The sequence below is a fragment of the Heloderma suspectum genome, chromosome 3 (genome assembly GCF_057233095.1).
Source record: "Heloderma suspectum isolate Gila_16-S chromosome 3, 16-S_ref, whole genome shotgun sequence".
Lineage (NCBI taxonomy): Eukaryota > Metazoa > Chordata > Lepidosauria > Squamata > Helodermatidae > Heloderma > Heloderma suspectum.
The window spans coordinates 91901599-91918890 of record NC_139460.1 but is presented as its reverse complement, the minus strand read 5'-3'; the positions used below and the strand labels follow the sequence as shown (position 1 = coordinate 91918890).

The following is a 17292-nucleotide window of genomic DNA, read 5'->3' as shown; positions in this document are numbered from 1 at the left end:
CTGATCTTTTAAAAAGTGAGATTACCAGGGGAAGGTGCAGGAGACATCCTGGAGGTTGACAATGTCTTGTAAAGGACCCACAAACTTCTGTGAGTAACCAGTCATGAGCATGCTGTAAATTGCTAGTGTGGAGAAACCCTATCTGCAACATGAATGTGCTGCTATGATGCATCAATAAAGTTGTTCTTCAGAGGATTGGTCTGTTCAAAAGTAGTGCAGTCTTTCGGTTTTCTGCAGTCATTGACAATACGGTACCGTCTTGTGCTCTTTGTGCAAAACAGGGAAGGCTTTGCAAGCAAGAAAGTGCTCTGCGAGTTAAAGGAATTAAAAGCTGAGCTTTCATGCTCCGAACTTGATTCTTTTTACCATGAACTTCTGTATCACAAATATACTGTTTAGAGGTATATGATGTATTCTAACACGTGCTCATGAATTACATTTCTCAAGTAATCCCATGATACATGGATATTAAAAGCATGACCCAAGCAAAGTTAAGAACTTTGAAGTCCTATGGAATTTAACACACATGCATAAACATTATGCTGAGGAACAAAGGAAGTTTCCTTATACTGAGCCAGACCATTGGTCCATCTAGCCTAGTTTCGTCCTGGGGACTGAACCTGGGACCTTCTGTGTGCAAAACATATGCTCTATCACCAAGCTATGGCACCTTCCCAATTACTTTGCTTGGATCATGTTTCACACTTGGGTATGAGTTATTCATGTTAACTTTTCCAAAGCCAAATCTATACACAGGAACCAACAGCGTTCTGAGATCCTGCTTCCATCCAGGGAAAGTTTTATTTTCACACAACATATCTATGACCCAGTTCACATGTAACGACCACGTAACCCATGGTTTGTTATTGGGTTAAAACTCTGGGTTGTTTCGCCCTCAGCAACCCAGAGTGCCGGGTTTGGACATCACACCAAGCCACCCAGGAATGGGGTGTCCCTGGGTTATTTTCTAAACCAGATGCAAAGCGGAAGTGGCATGCGGTGGGAGTCACTGTGCTCCCTCACTCCACTTGGCCCTAACAACCATGGGTTGTCATTAATTGTGAACTGGGTCTGCATATAGGCACTCATGGGTAACTTCATAAATGAATCTCTGAGCTCAAAATATTATGTTAAATCAGAGCTCTGATATTTAATAGCAAACATTCTCAGACCATTTTTCTGACCTCGTCTCAGTTTCGTCGCAAGTCATCTGCTAGCTAAGGATGCAATCTGTGGAAGCAAACTTTTGCTGCTCCCATTTATCTCAGTGGGGAATATACAGCAGAACTCCCAGGTGAATTCTGCCTTAGATCAGTAACAACACAGAACTAATCTGTGCCAAACGCATAGGCGGACCAACCCTTCATTCAGTGAGTGTTGTGAATGCACAGCCTCCAGGATGAGAATCTGCATCCTAATGTCAGGTATATAAATAGCTGACATTTATTTGAACATAGTGTTTTGTTTTCAAGGAAAGGATATCACCATTTTATTAAAAGTAATTTAAGAAATAATGCTTTTAGGATCTGCAACTCAAATCTGAATCTTAGCTTCATTTTAAAAAGTTAGTACAATCTGAATTCTTAGCATGCAAAACTGCTAATGTTGTTGGATTCAAGATTTTTTGTAAATAACTGGTTCACCCCCCCCACCCCAATATATCTGTCCTGCAGAAGAGGCAGCAAATAACTGCCTTCTGTTCAAAGCTATGGGAAGCCATCAACATTTACAATGCATATGGTACAGTTTTCAGAAATGCACACATTCTTTTTTCGGAATCTTGTGCTGCAAGCCTCCATTTATTTCATGAATGCAAGTTCTTTTCTTTCCAACAAATTTGTGCTTTCCCCCCCATTGCAAATGGGGCTTTTAAACTTTTGTATAGCGAAATTCATCATTCACTTTGATTCCTTTTCGCAATTTGCTTAGCTCATGCAAACCAAAAGCAAGAGGAGAGGCAGCAAAGAACTGCCTTCTGTTCAGAACTATGAGAAGCAACCAGCCATTGAAGCCTTTATCTTCATGGAACCTAGTACAACAGAGGTGCTCTCTGGCTTTGAAATGGAATGTTTCTGCATGGTTTGCTTGCATGTGACTTAAGTCAGAAAGGAATTTTGGAAAAGAAAGAACTGTGGAGCATTAGTCAATACTGTATAGCTCTACATTTTTAAACATAAAACTAGTTATTTTTGCAATCTCTTTGTAGCCTCTTGAATAGTTTGGTGTTGTTGTTTTTTAATAATGCAACTATTTTGGCAATATATGATGGTGGGGGAAATCGCTTTTCATGCCCCAGAGTTTCCAGATAGTAAGTGGATGGATTGCTAGGATGGATTATAGTGGATTTCAAGGATAGTACAGCAGAGTGGATGCTTTGCTGGGAAAAAAAGACTAGGTGGGCAGGCTGGGTGATGACCAATAGCATATCTAAATATTGCTGGTCCTTAAAGGAGAACAATTGAGAGACACTGCATTCAGAATATATTTAAGGTCTCCATATCTGCACTATTATATTCTCAAGCTGTCTTCATGAGTTATGTCCTATATTTTATCAAAGGGGATACTGAAAACAATAAGGGCTGCTTTGGACGTTATTGGAAGCCATGCTTTTCTGTTTCATGCTTGAGTCTGCATGTGACCCCAACTCACCCCCCCACCCAAAAGGTCCTCTTGCAATGCCACAAGGAGGTGATTGGAAGCTTTTGCTTCTGCTGTTAAACTATTCACAGTTCCCCATTCCATCTGAACCCACGGAACTGTGGTTTCTTTAAACGTGGGTTTGTTAGAACAAGACCAAACCGTAGTTTCAGATATGTTTAAAAGCTTATAATACCATTAACTTTTTACCTAGATAAAAGACATTTGAAACCAACTTACCATTCTCAATCCAATAGAGGAAAACAGCTAAGCCATAACAAGTATACTGTTGCTGGCTCCTAGTGCAATGGGCGCCATCCAAGTGTCTTTGGGGAGCATATTCCGCTGCCAGTGTGCCAGCGCCACCATGTCTGCTCTTCAGACAGTTCTGATGAAGAGGTTGGCACCTGGAGCAGGGCCTCTCATGGAGAGCTTAAAGAACAGGCAGATTTTGTGGTAAATACTTCTAGAAGAAAAGCTGGGTCAAGATTCTTTCTGGATCACTTTGTTGGGGCACAGGAACACAGAGGCTGTTTATTTATTTGTTTGTTACATTTATACTCCGTCTTCCTGTAAAAAATGTCCTAGGTGACTAACAACAATAAAATCCACGATAAAAAATAACTAATCTGCAAACAGGTGTGCAATATTATAGTCAACTCAAATAAGACCATATTAAAAATGATAGCCAATTAAAAACATAATTAAATCAGAAATACAGGTGGAAACACAGAGAAAAACAAAACAACCCTGCCTAGTAAGCCAAGCACCTGTTTAAATAAAGAGGGACTTGCCTGTTGGAGGAAGGCCATCAATGAGAGGTCTAGACGAGCCTCCCTCAGTAGGGTGGTCCAATATCTGGGCGCAGCCACTGAGAAGGCCGCTTCTTGAGTTGCTCCCATACACACATCAGATGCTGGTGGGACAGAGCAAAGGGCATCTCTGAAAGATCTCAACACCCAGACAACCTCATAAGGGAGAACACAGTCCTTCCAAGATTGGCCACAGATATTTTGCAGCCTGAGGTGAAGGACAAGATGGCACCCTCCCATTCCATGTACCAAAGCCAACCGGACTGGTAGTTGAATCTTTAACCCTGGTGACTGGACCATGTCCTCCACTGCACCTGAGTGCAGAAGGATAGATTAGGGGTTGCAGGGCAGGCCACATGACACACACAGCTGTTCTCCCACCATTACTCCCTGCCTTCCAGAATTGGCCACCCAAAGCAGCTGCCTCACTCTGCAGATTGATTGATTTGATTTGTACCCTGCCTTTCTATCCATAAAATGGCACTCAAGGCAGCTGACAATCATAAATAAAACTTGATAAAGCAATGCGCTAAAATACAATAAAACACTGCAACAACAGAATAAAAGCAGCACCTAACTCATCAGATCCACTTCCATGCCGAAGGTCTTCTTGAATGAAGCAGTCTTTGCCTGTTGATGGAAGGACAGCAAAGAGGGAGCAAACCTAGCCTCCCTTGGCAGGAAGTTCCACAGCCTGGGAGAGGCTACTGAGAAGGCCCTCTTTCATGTTGCCATCAAACGTGCCTCTGAAGGTGTTGGTATCAAAAGAAGGGCCTCTCCCAAAGATCTTAAGACCTGGGCAGGCTCATATGGGAGAAGGCGGTCTTTTAGGTAGCCTGGTCACAAGCTTTATAGCTCATAACCAGCACTTTGAATTCTGCCCAGAAACAGACTGGTACCTGAAGCTGTTGTAACAAGGGAGTCACTTCCTCCCTGTGACTGGCCCCAGGCAACGACCAGCTGAAGTTTCTGAACAGTTTTCAAAGGCAGCCCCACATAGGGTGCATTATAGAAGTCCAAATGAGATGTAACTGAGGCATGTGTGACTGTGGCCTAATGATAGGGCCAGCCGTGGGGCCTTGAGTCAGCCTGGTCCCAAGCCTTTTGGGCTTTGTAGGTCATAACTGGCACTTTGAAATCCATGTGGAAATGGAGCAGCAGCCAGCTGTTGTAACCTAATAGTTACATATTCCCTATAACTGGCTCCAGTCGAGAGCCTGGCTGCAGCATTCTGAACCTGATGAAGTTTCCCAACAGTCTTCAAAGGCAGCCCCACAAAGAGCTTGTTGCAGTAATCCAAATGAGATGGAACAAAGGCATGTGTATTTTTGAGGGGAGCATGCAGTGTGTGTGTGTCTGTGTGCGTGTGTGTGTTGCCACAAATAAGTATTGTCATTTTCTTTTTCATTCAAATTGTTACTTTGGATATTCATCTGATCTTTAGGAAAAAGCAGAAGAGGAGGAGGAGGAAGAAGCTTTGGTACCAGTTATTCCAAAATGGAAAGCAATGAAAATTACTAACCTGATACTCTGGACACCTGAAGAACCACCTCCTCCAGGACCGACCCCTGTAGTAACTGTACAGGCTCCGTCAACTGAGGAAGCCGTGGCTCCAGGTTTGTACTGTGGCTGTGGGAGCAATCCATATTCATTGGGTCTCATGTATTCAATGGATCATGGTCAGATCATTTCCTTGTGAAGTTTGGTTTGGTGAAAGCAGATCCTTCCTGCAGGGGTTGGGGACCAATTATTGTATTTATTTATTACATTTATATTCCGCCTTTCTTTCTCTTGCAAGGAACCCAAGGCGCTTTATATAGTCCTTCTCCTCCTTTCCATTTTATCCTCACAACAACCCTGTGAGGTAGGTTAGGCTGAGAGTCAGTGACTGGCCCAAAGACACCCAGTGTGAGCTTCATGGCCAAGTGGGGACTAGAACCCAGGTCTCCTGAGTCCCAGTCCAACACTCCTGATGCTCCGGGGGTTTTCTGGCTGATAGGGCTGGCGATTTGGACAAGGCCCTGGTCTCACTATGGAATGGTGAGATGGGAAAGTCCATCAATACAGTTGCTCCCACTCTGGTGCTGTGGAGCCCATAATTCACCTTGGTCTACAGAAGATCTACAGGCAATGAAACAGGCCAGACGACAGCTAGAGTGCAGGTGGCACAGGGCTTGGAGCAAGTACAATCGAAGATTAGCAAAGACTTTGTTGTGCCTATTATGCAGCAGAGAGGATGGCAGAAAAATCTCATTATACCTCTATTATCTTATCCTTGAAACGTTGCCCAACAGAAACTGTTCTGAGTGGTGAAGAGCCTGTTGAGATCTGGCTTGGGTTCAGAGAAATTGGGATTGGAACTCCCAGTCATTTGCTGTAATAAATTTGCTACGCACTTTGAGGAGAAAGTCGCCTGTATTCACTCAGAACTTGACACCACAGTTATCGCAGAGTCTTGGGAGGTGTCCAGTGTTCCATCTGGTTGTGTGTCTTGGGATCAGTTTCAATTGTTGCAGCCTGATGATGTGGACAAGATGCTTGAATCGGTCCGTCCCACCACATGTAAGCTTGACCTTTGCCTACCTTGGCTAATACGATCCAGCAGGGGTGGATTGATTGGGTGGATCCAGGGGGTGGTAAATGCTTCGCTCTGCCAGGGGATGATGCCTGCTGCCTTGAAAGAGGCTGTAGTGCACCCTTTCCTGAAGAGGACCTCCCTGCACACAGAGGTATGTGAGAACTATCGCCCCATTGCTAATATCCCCTTTTGGGGCAAGGTGCTTGAGGGTGTGGTGGCTGGGCAGCTTCAGATGTTCTTGGAGAGAGCTGATTATCTAGACCCATTTCAGTCTGGTTTCAGGCCAGGGCACAGCACTGAAACGGCCCTGGTTGCTCTGACTGATGACCTCCGGGTGGGGAGTGCGACTCTGTTGATCTTCCTGGATCTCTCAGCAGCTTTCAGCACCATTGATCATGGTATCTTACTGGATCAGCTCTCCAAGATGGGACTTGGGGGCACTATGTTACAGTGGTTCCGCTCCTACCTGCAGGGCTAATTCCAGAGAGTGGTACTGGGGGATTCTACCTCATGGTTATTAAACTGTGGGGTGCCACAGGTTCTATTCTATCCCCCATGCTGTTCAACGTCTATATGAAACCATTGGGTGAGGTCATTAGGAGTTTTGGGGTGGGGTGTCACCAGTATGCTGATGATGCTCAGCTCTCTTTTTCCTTGTCGTCGGAGTCGGCTGAGCCAGTGAAGGTGCTGGACCAGTGCCTGGAGGCTATAATGGGCTGAATGAGGGCCAATAAACTGAAGCTAAATCCTAACAAGACGGAAGCTCTGCGGATTAGTGGTTCCCGAGCCTGGGAATTGGGTAAGCAACTGTCCTGGATGGGGTTGCACTACCCCTGAAGGAGCAGGTGTGTAGCTTGGGGGAACTCCCAAATCCATTCCTGTCACTAGAGTCCCGGGGGGACTCCATGGCCCAGAGTGACTCCATGGCCCAGAGTACTTGGGGACAGCTTCAGCCAATCCACCAGCTATGGCCTTTCCTGGACAGGGATAACCCAGCTACAGTAATACATGCGCTGGTAACTTCCTGATTAGACTACAGCAATGCATTTTACGTGGGGCTGCCGTTAAAGGCGACTCGGAAGTTGCAGCTAGTGCAAAATGCAGTACCTAGACTGCTGACTGGAACATCTCATAAAGAATACATAACACTGGTTTTAAAGGAATTGCACTGGCTGCCAATATGCTTCAGAATTCAAGGTTCTGGTAATGACATTTAAAGCCCTAAGCAGCTTGGGACCTCAATACTTGAGGGAGCACCTCTTCCTATATATGCCTGCCCTAGGACTGAGATCTGTTGGAGGGCCCTCCTCTGCGTCCCACCAGTGCGAGACATACACTATGGTGGGATGTGGGAGAGGTTGCTGTGGCACCCCGGTTGTGGAATGCCCTACCCTTGGAGGCCCAATTGGTGCAGACATTGGTTTCATTTTGGCACCAAGTAAAAAATGGCTTTTTACCAAAGCCTTTGAGGGCTAAATGCATTCCCTAAAGTAGCACACTGTTGTAACTGTTTTATTGTTTTAGATTTTAATTGGTATGAGCTTGTTTAATGGTTTAATATGTTTTTAGCTGTTTAAATTATTCATTGTTTTATATTGTTTAAATTGATTTTATCTTTACGCCACCCTGAGATCTTAATGATATAGGGCGGGATATAAATGTTTTAAATAAATAAATAAATAAATGTATTTGGCATGTCAAGGTTTCACAAGACTGAATATATTTTATAATCTTACACTGTGTAGGATTTCTCCAATAAACCTGGGCCCAATAGCAGGAGGGAGGGGATACGACCCCCACCCAGTTTGGAATGTTGTTCATAAGGGTATCTACAGAGGGAGAAATCCAGAGATTCATGGGCCCCCATAGGTGGCTGGAACTTTCAGGCCCTGATGACAAAAAATAATAATTCCTATGTGCCATTTTTAGGCAGATGGCAATGGATGTTTATGACACATGCAGATAGAATGAGGGCATTTTCAAATACTGAAAAATATCCAGAATACAAACCCTATTAGCTCTAAAGGTAAAGGTAAAGGTGTCCCCAACCAGTCGTGTCCGACTCTAGGGTGCGGTGCTCATCCCCGTTTCTAAGCCGAAGAACCAGCGCTGTCTGAAGACGCTTCTGTGGTCATGTGGCTGGCATGACTGAACACCGAGGTGCACGGAACGCTGTTACCTTTCCCGCCGAGGCGGTACCTATTTATCTACTTGCAATGTCTTGCTTTCGAACTGCTAGGTTGGCAGAAGCTGGGACTGAAGACGGGAGCTCACTCTGTCACGCAGCACTTGGGTCTCGAACTGCTGACCTTCCAGTCTGCAGTTCAGCATCTTAACCACTAAGCCACCGCGGCCCTATTAGCTCTAAAGAGAGCATCAGAATTAGCATTCCTTTACAGTGTCATATCTTTTTACCACATGGGTGGAACAGCTGGTAGATTTACTCTGGAGGTAGTTGCCATTGCCACATGGGAGCTGGGTGTGGGAATTGTATGCTGCTTGATCAGTATTGTGGAGTGCTCATCTTCCATAAAAATACATTTTAAAATTTCACAAATCCTTTTAAATTTTTCGAAATGGAAAAGGTGTGGCAGAAGGAGAGGCATGTGTCACCAGTGATGTCAATAATAGTATTTTCTCAGCCGTTGGAAGTTTGAGTTCTGGGAAAATGGGATGACCCCAGAATGATGTACTAGCTAAGAGAAAGAAGTTTGGTTTGCTTACAGCAGTAAATCCTGTTTGTTTGTTTGTTTGTTTTAAAAAACAAACCTGTTGGGGGGTGAGGATTTTGGGATGTGAATGGCTGGGTGCAAGGAAGGTTTAATCTTCCTGTCCAGTGCAAGGTGGTGCCAGTCCAATCACACACTGACTCTAGAATAAGATAACAATAGAGGGATAAGCTACACCCTACAAAATGAACATAATGTGTAGTTTGACCCCAAGTCTGGGTGAATAAGGCTGATTTGGGCAACCCTGCTCCATGTAAATCAATGCTGGCTTTGCTATAGACTTCAGCTGAGTAAGATTGCACCCAGAGCATATACCTGATCTTTGAAAGGAGCTTTATGAACTTCCCACATTAAAAACTCCTTTAAAAGCAAACACAGGTTTTGATTTTCCTAATTCTGGGCAGAGCCATTCTCACCCCCAGATCCACTGGTTGGTGGTGGGCAAAGGGGGCAAAGGCATCCCTTTGCCAGAAAGTAGTTCCATCAGCAGGGGGTGGGATGTCTGCCTTGGAGACCCCGTTATGCACACAGAAAGCTCTGCTGACTTCACTGGCCCACCATTGGTGGTAGGTCCTGAATTGGGGCATTTCAGCCAACACAACACTTGGATCATCCACCAGGTGAGGACATAGGACCGGTGGAGCCAACCCAGCCCACCACGACTGGGATGGTGAGCAGCATATGAAGAAGGTGCTTGGCTGATGCTTGGAAGAGCAGCTGGAAGTGCCAGTTAGTGTGCCGCTCCCCTTCTCAGTTGGAATTCCCATGTTATCTCCGATCACGGATCAGAGATAACAAGGGGATGCCTCTCCCCATCTCTTCTCTAAGCCCCAGTAAGTTAACTAAAAGAAACTTCACACATATAAGTAGGACAGTAATGCTTTTGCTTTTCCAAAAGTTTATTCCACTCTCCATTTCAGCTGGAGGTGAGACTGATGCTGAAGCTCCTGCTGAAAGTGCTGAGGCACCTGCAGAGGTAGCAGAGCCTGCTGAAGTGACATCTCCACCGAAAGAAAATGAGGAAGAAGACGAGGCAGCTAAAGATGACCAAGGGGATCAGGGTGAGGGAGAGAGCAATTAAGTTGGTCCCTTTAAAAGATGGGCATTATGTACTTAGAAAATGTATATCCCACCTTTGGATCAAATGATCCTCATGGTGGCTTGCAATAGATTGTAATCATCACCAACCCTAAAATCATACATTCCAGCAACCCTTATGGGGCCAAAGTGTGCTTCTCTTCATCTCTGCAGTCCCTGGGCAACTGGCAGAGCCATGTTTTCTTCCTGGAAAGGAGGGGAGTCTGTGATTAGCATCTATTCTTATTAAGCTCATAGAATTGCTGCACATAACCCAGCCTTCCACTGCAAGGCAGGATCATCCAGCTACAAGTCCACACAATCTGGGTTAGAAAAAATGTGGACAGGCCAACTTCATCCCAGGCCAACCCATCACACAGCTAGCATTGCTGCACTTGATTTTCTAAGGCCAAAGATGCTACAGCTCCCCGTTTCTTTTCTCCCAGGTGGGAACAGTGCAAGACGGCAACAGTTTCCTAGAATGGCTGGCGAGGTTTTCCTAAGACAGTGCCGTTTTGTGCAAGATGGTGCCACTCTAGTGAAATGTAGCCAACTAGCACCATCTTGGGAGACTTTTCCCTATCCAGGAAAAAAAAAAGAGAGGGGTGAACAGACAGCAGCTTGGGCGGCATTAGGAGAATGGAGTGGAAAGGGATGGAATTTGACAATATCCCCAACTATGCCAACTTAGTCAAGGTTTTCGACCCACCCCATGGCTGTTTGGCATGCTTCCTCTGAAGAGTCAGAACTGTATTGTTTCTGGAGGTGGCGGTAATGAGCAGTAGTGTACTGGTAAATTTTGAACGGCAGATACTCATCATGGCAGTTCCTGTAGCCATGCTGCCAAGGACAGTCCAAAATTCAGGTGTTACTGAGTGTGTGTGTGCGCGCACGTGCACCCCCGCCCCCCAAAGAGCAGCGGTACATAGCACGGTACCAAATATATTAGGATGCGCTGACAGTCATAGAATAGTGAGGTGGCAAAAGGCAGTGTAATGGCTACTATGTTGACTTTGACTGGAGGAACTTGAAATTGCATGAGAAAGTGAAAGATGTCCCCAAACAGCATAATACCACCAGCTCAAGATTTTCTACTAGTTTCTTTTCCCAGGTGTTTCTAGGAAAAGAAATCAAATGTTTCTCAGGGAGAAAGGTTTGATCTCAAAGTCAACAAACCAGTTCTTGCAGTTTTAATCTCCGCCAGGAGCAAGTCTTTTGTAAAGCTAATGGGTCTTAATTGCCTATTTAAGAACAAGCCACCCTGAAATACTTTGCATTAGAACAGGGTTAGCTCAGATTAGTATATTGTTGCTGGGAAAATCCATCCCCCACCCCCCCACTGTGAGGATTGCAGCTAAACTCAGAGGGAACTGGGAAATCTGAGGAGACATGGCAGATGACATCATTGTAGCTGCTAATCAAAAAATCCCCATGCTTTGACCCTGCAAGACCTAGCGCTCCTACACCACTGGTCATGAGTAGGCTTTCAGATGCAGGACATCCTGCAAAGCCTATAGTTGGTATCCAGTGCAAAATTGATTTGCACTACTATTGGATCAAATAGAGTCATTTAAAACTGTTAGCTTCATCCATTCTTCCTTACTGCCCCATTTCTAACTCCCTTACAGATTATGGGTTGGATCCAGACTTAGTCATGCTTGGAGTAAACCACTGAAATCAATGGGATAAGTTACTCATGACTAACTTAAGTCCTGTTGATTTCAATTGTTCTCCTCTAAGTATGAGGATCCAGTCAATATCTGCAGAGCCTCCTCAGCCTCTGCCTTCAAATCAATTTTTCATAACCTATTTTATTTAGTTGTTACAAAGTCTTTCTCCCCAACATTATGTAGCCCTTCAAGTTTTTACTGAAATTATAACAGCATTTTAACCCTCATTTTCTCCATTCTTCCTTTTTTCTGCTTTTACCCTTGTCTATGTTTGATTTTAACTTAAGCCCTTTTAGGCAGCAATTGTTTTTAAATTCCATGTTTATATAGTGTCAGTTACAAAGCTGACACTTCAGAAATTTTAAAAATGATACTATTTTTATGTTATTTATTTATTCACCATTTTATTTTATTTTTCTACACAGCCGCAGTCATGGCAGAAGAAAAGGAGGAAGACACAAAGGAAGCTGAGCCTCAAGACTAAGGGAAAGGCATGACAAAAATCACATATAACGAAATGAGGCACAATTCAATCGTGCTTAAGCACTTTTAAATCCCATTAATTTAATAGAATTTGAGCATATGTTTAACTCTCCCACTGAAATCAATGGGACTTAAAAGTGGTTTGTTTGGGTGGGTCCATGCCCAAACTTTTATTATTATTTTTTAGCCTATTATCTGGACTGCTTGTTTCATGTTTCAAGGGGCAGCCTAAGCTTCATTGCTGTCTGAAGCAAGAGGCAAAAGTCTGCCTTGCCCTGTCAACATTCACTCCTGCCCTTCCTCTTCCTGCTGTCTCTCCCCTGTTGGGTGGGGTGCCCTTTCTAAATTCAAATATTTGTCAAGCTATTTTAAATAAAGACATTTAAATGAATGCCTGGCCTAGGGTATAAGATTATGATTTCCAAACCTTTGTTTTAAGCCCTGTTGTGCAGAATATAACCCAGTCTTGTTAGCCTCAGGCCATCGTTACATATTAAAATGCTGTTACTGGATCCGTATCTGTAATGGAAATGTAAAACTTGCCTTGGATAGCATGTGTTTTTGACTTAAAATGGTTCTCTTTCATGTCTTGTCCCATGTTAGCAATGTTCATATTTTCACACACATTGGCTGCATTCAGACATAATGCTGAACCATATTATGGGAATGAGCTTGGGTGAGCCTTCAGCATGTTTTCCCCTCCCTTCTGTTCTTCCAGCACAGCCCCAAGGAGGAGACAAGAAGCTTTTGCTTCCTTTTTCAAGTAACCATGGTTACTCATTTCATCTGAACTAAAAACTGAGGTTCATGTTAATTATATTGAAACAGGCCAGCATCGTAAGCCACAGGTTGAAGATGACTTCATTCCTTAAGCCATCTGCCCACAAATAGGATGGAGAATTTCAAAAAGCCATTTGCACACAGCTTGAGTGAGCTCAAATTAATGTGAGGAGTGTGAACAAGACAACATGCATATAAAAGAACATGCCTCCAGGTGGCATTTGTGCTACTTTATTCAGTTGCATCTTCAGTAGAACAGGATTTTTTGATTATGTAAAGTTTTATTTTGGCTTAATATGTATACATATTGTCCCTTTAGATGTATAAATGATCAGCCAGTAGGCTTACATTTCACCAAAATTTTCCAGGGGGAGGAGAAATTCTCCAATAGTTTCTCAGGGATGGGGCTTACCGTTAGTAGTGGCGGTAGTACAGCTTCTTTCTTTTTCCCTCTAAGGCTTTTGGGGTTTCGTGCAGCAGCATCTGTATTGGCAGCTTGGACACCATTTTATATCCTCTGCATTGTGGGGGTAACTGGTGGTCACAACAAAAAATGATGGAGAATATTTGGTGAAAATTCTGCAAAGTGGTCTCTTTTGGGATGACAACAGAGAAAAAGGAAATCAGATTTTTTTCCAGAAATATATCTTCTGAGAAATTCTGGCTCAGCTCTAGAGCTCACAAAAAAGGAATACCATCTTTATTTGGGTTTAAAGAAGTGGTTTTGTGTTTTGCAGCTCAGACCCTAGCTTTGCCTTTTATTAGGTTCTTGGGACAAGTTACTTTTCTTTTAGTCTCAACAGTTTACCTACTAGGAAATGTGTGTTTTGTGATCAGCCATGCTCATCATGGCAGAATGAGCAAGCCCCCATGGCATCCATTTTGTGAGAGCATTCACAACACTCTCTGATCTCCAGATATGCCCACTGACCCAAAAAGGTTGGGGATCCCTGGGGTACAAGTTAAGTGTGAAAAGAGAAGGGGTGAAGAAATGAGAGGAGAAAGTAAGACTACTTTGAGAGGCATGTGAGGGGTGGAGGAAAACAATGCAAAATTAAAAGTCCTCCACTTAGAACCATGAATTAGCAAACTCTGCCTAAAATGGGGAGGCTGAGTCATGATACCTCCAGAGCCAATGTCTGTACTTAACTTGAGGACAGCTGAATTCCCTGCTACAAGGAAAACACCATGGCAAAGAGGGAGTAGCTAACGACATAAAATTATATCAGAAATTGCCAGCTGATAATGCTAAACCCTGCCTCCATCTTCCACATTTTATGACTGGCTCCATGCCTTTATTATCATTTTGTGACTGGTGGGCGTCAGTCATTTTCAACTCAAAAGGGTCCCTGAGGTAAAAAGTTTGAGAACCCCTGCAGTAGACCATGCGATGTCAAGTAAATATGGGTGAGAACTTTTCAAAAGATCTTAATGTCCTCACTGCAGTGAATATTTCACCAGTATAGAATGATCCAAAATGGTCACTTATCAGACAAAGAGCAATGTGTTCCGACATAATGTTATGCTTGACCTTTTAAGATCATTGCTATTGCCCAGTGCAGTTACTCACCCGTAGGGAATACATTTTCTGCTTTTAGGGGCTTCTTCACATGGAGGTTTTATCCTGCCATTTAGATTGCTCACTCACAGAAGTTTGTGGGTCCTTTCCATGATGTCGTCAACCTCCAGGGTACATCCAGAGGTATTTCCTGGATAGTCCATGTTAAATAGATCCGGAAATAATGAAGTATTAAAATACATTGGATTGTTGCGCTATTAAAACAGCCACTAGATGGTGCTGTTTCATTGAGTTCTATGGAACCTTGAAAATTAAAAACTTCCCCTCTCAGCAATCATGAGGTTGCTGTCTGGGAGCCTGTTGTAAACATGGAAAGGCTCCACAATGGTCGGGCTGTGGATTTTCTCTTTAATGTAAAGGCAGTCTAGATCTCCCCTATGAGGGAGCACAAAAACCTGCTGCGAAGTTGGAGGCAAATGATACCCAGTAGCTGAGATTACATAAACAGATAATCAGAATTGTCAATTGTAACAGTGCTGCCCACAGATGTTTGCTTTTGGAGTGGGTGGAGGAAGGGACGACTGGATGCTAATCTCTGTTCACACCACCTATGTGCTTATCAGTGCCATCAGAGCTGTTCAATGGGGGGAGATGGAGGGGCCCTTGCAGCACTGGGGCATATAGACTTCTATGCCAGAAACATCTTATGTCTGGCTTTAATTTCAAACTTAAATCTAACACATAAAGGCATGATTCCAAAACACGGCCTGGTTAGCCATAGCTCAGTAGTAGGGGATATGCTTTGCATGCAGAAGGTGCCAGGTTCAATCCCCACATCTCCTGGAAGGGCTGGAAAAACTCCTACCTGAAACATTGGACAGCCACTGCCGGTCGGTGTCAACAATACTGGGCTAGATGGCTGCTTCCTGTGTTCCTAGTTTTGTATACTCCCCCCGCCCCACACATATATTATAAACTCACATCTCGAGAGAGACGGAGAGAGAGAGAAATATACGTACTATAAACGATATAACGTTCATATGAAAGCCAAGCATCTACATTAGTTAACACACCTGCAAAGTATCATTCTAAACAGGAAGCTGGTATGTTATTAAACATGTAAAAAAACAGCAATTAAACAATTGGTCAAAATTGTTAAATTTTGCCTCTTGAGCAGACTATAACAAGGACCTTTCACATTTTCCCTGGCTTTCAAAAGAGGGTTTACCACGCAGCATGGGGGAGCTGCTATTTAGGAACTTTGGACTTGTGTTTCTTGAGCAGCAGGTCCCTATACTCCATGGCAACCCTCTTTTAAAACTGAGGAACACTTGAAAATTAGTTATAACATGGCACATATGTGTGTGTGCTCAAAGGGAAAAAGTCATTGGACCTGCCCAAGCCCTGGGATGCCAGCCGATCGATCAATCAGTCCTAGGTTTCCCTTATTCCTCCAGTAAGAACAGACACCATTTCCCTTTGGAAGTGCCCCATCAACTACAGTAGATTATTCAGAAATAAAGGACTGGTTCATGTATTGAATTTTTATCGGAAACGTTTACGATCCATGCTAAAAACATGATGGGTTTGATCCAAACTTAGGGCGCAATCCTATGGGGATAGTTGGCTGCCTCTGAACTCGGAGGCAGCCGACTATCCAATGCAGGGCAGGCAGAGCGCAGAGGGGAGCTTCTCCGTGCTCCAGCCACCCTGCATTTGCAGTGGGACAGCCGATTTCAACTGTCTAGCCAGGGCACCTCGGAGTGCCAAGGGAGGCCAGATGGCGCACAGGGAGCGTTATAATGGTGCTTCCACGGTTCCCTCCCTGCCCCTGGGAACGCCCTCTTTTCGGCCACTCCGAGTTGCTCATACGAGTGCAAAGCGGGGGACAAACCGTGCTGCCTGCGAGATGGCACAAGAGGGGAGTCGGATTTCTGGGAACTGAAAAATCCTATGGCCATCTAGATGCTGTCTAACAGCTGTAGCATTGTGCCCTCAGTCATACATAGCCATACGTACCCATTGAAAGCAAGGAGTCTTTAGCAATCTGATGCAAGTCCCATTGATTTCAATGGGTCTACTCTAAGTATGACTAAGACTAGATTATAATACATGGGTGCACCACTTGTGGTCTCCAGACCACATGCAGCCCTCAGATGCTCCCAGTGTGGCCCACAAAGCCAGCAGTGCCCCAGCCACTCTTCCCCACAACCTAGCTGGCCAACCAGCCAGCTTCTTCTTCAGGCCGTGCCTTTCTCCTGGCATGGAAAAACTCTTATTTCCAGTCAGTAGCTGATGGGAGATGACAGCTTTTCCCTGCTGGAGAGAGGGGGCAGGATCTGGGGAAGGAGCTGCTGAGTGATTCAATGCTGTCTACTTCTGAGTAGACATGCAGACACTTGCCCTGCCTACTTCTGAGTAGACATGCTACTCATGCTTACTTGTGAGTAGTCATGCAGCAGCTTGGTATTTGCAATGTTATTTGAAAGCGCTGCTATGTGATTTAGTCTTGCTTATTTGTGAGTAAACATGCTGCTCATTTTTACTTCTGAGTAAATTGTATAGTAAATACAAACATCTATTTTTTAAACATATTGGGATATAGTACATTCTCCAGGGATCTCCCAATAGACTGCAGTCCCCTGCATCAAGTACCATACGAGGAGACTTGTGTTTGGGGGCCGTATTGTGTGAAGGAGCCCTGAACTGTATGTTATTCCAAATTAGGTTTCAAAACAGATATGGTAGATGGTTGCATTTTTAGTTTGCTTCACTAGATGTCACTCTAGATTGCTGTACAAGCTTTCTTGCTCGCATTTCAAAATTCAGAAACAGTTTTCAAACCTACAGCTGTATCTTGGGGTGTTTTCAGATGAGGCTTTAATTATATCACCCTGTCTCAGACACAGAAGTTTAGGAGGAAGGGATCCACATGACATTCTGTTCCTTTCATAATCCTCCCATGTTTTGCCACTGCTTCCAGCTCTTTTTTTTCTTTACACCCCCC

General features: G+C 44.1%; 1 protein-coding gene across 1 annotated transcript in view; it reads left to right on the top strand.

The window, feature by feature from the left end:
- RSPH1 (radial spoke head component 1) overlaps positions 1 to 12570 on the top strand; it is a 30563-nt gene extending 17993 nt beyond the window's left edge. The window contains exons 7-9 of the mRNA XM_084843807.1: positions 4894 to 5065; positions 9677 to 9817; positions 11929 to 12570. Coding sequence (XP_084699933.1) covers positions 4894 to 5065; positions 9677 to 9817; positions 11929 to 11987 — 372 coding nt within the window. The 3' untranslated portion in view covers positions 11988 to 12570. The remainder of the gene's footprint in view (positions 1 to 4893; positions 5066 to 9676; positions 9818 to 11928) is intronic.
- Positions 12571 to 17292: the final 4722 nt, after the last annotated feature.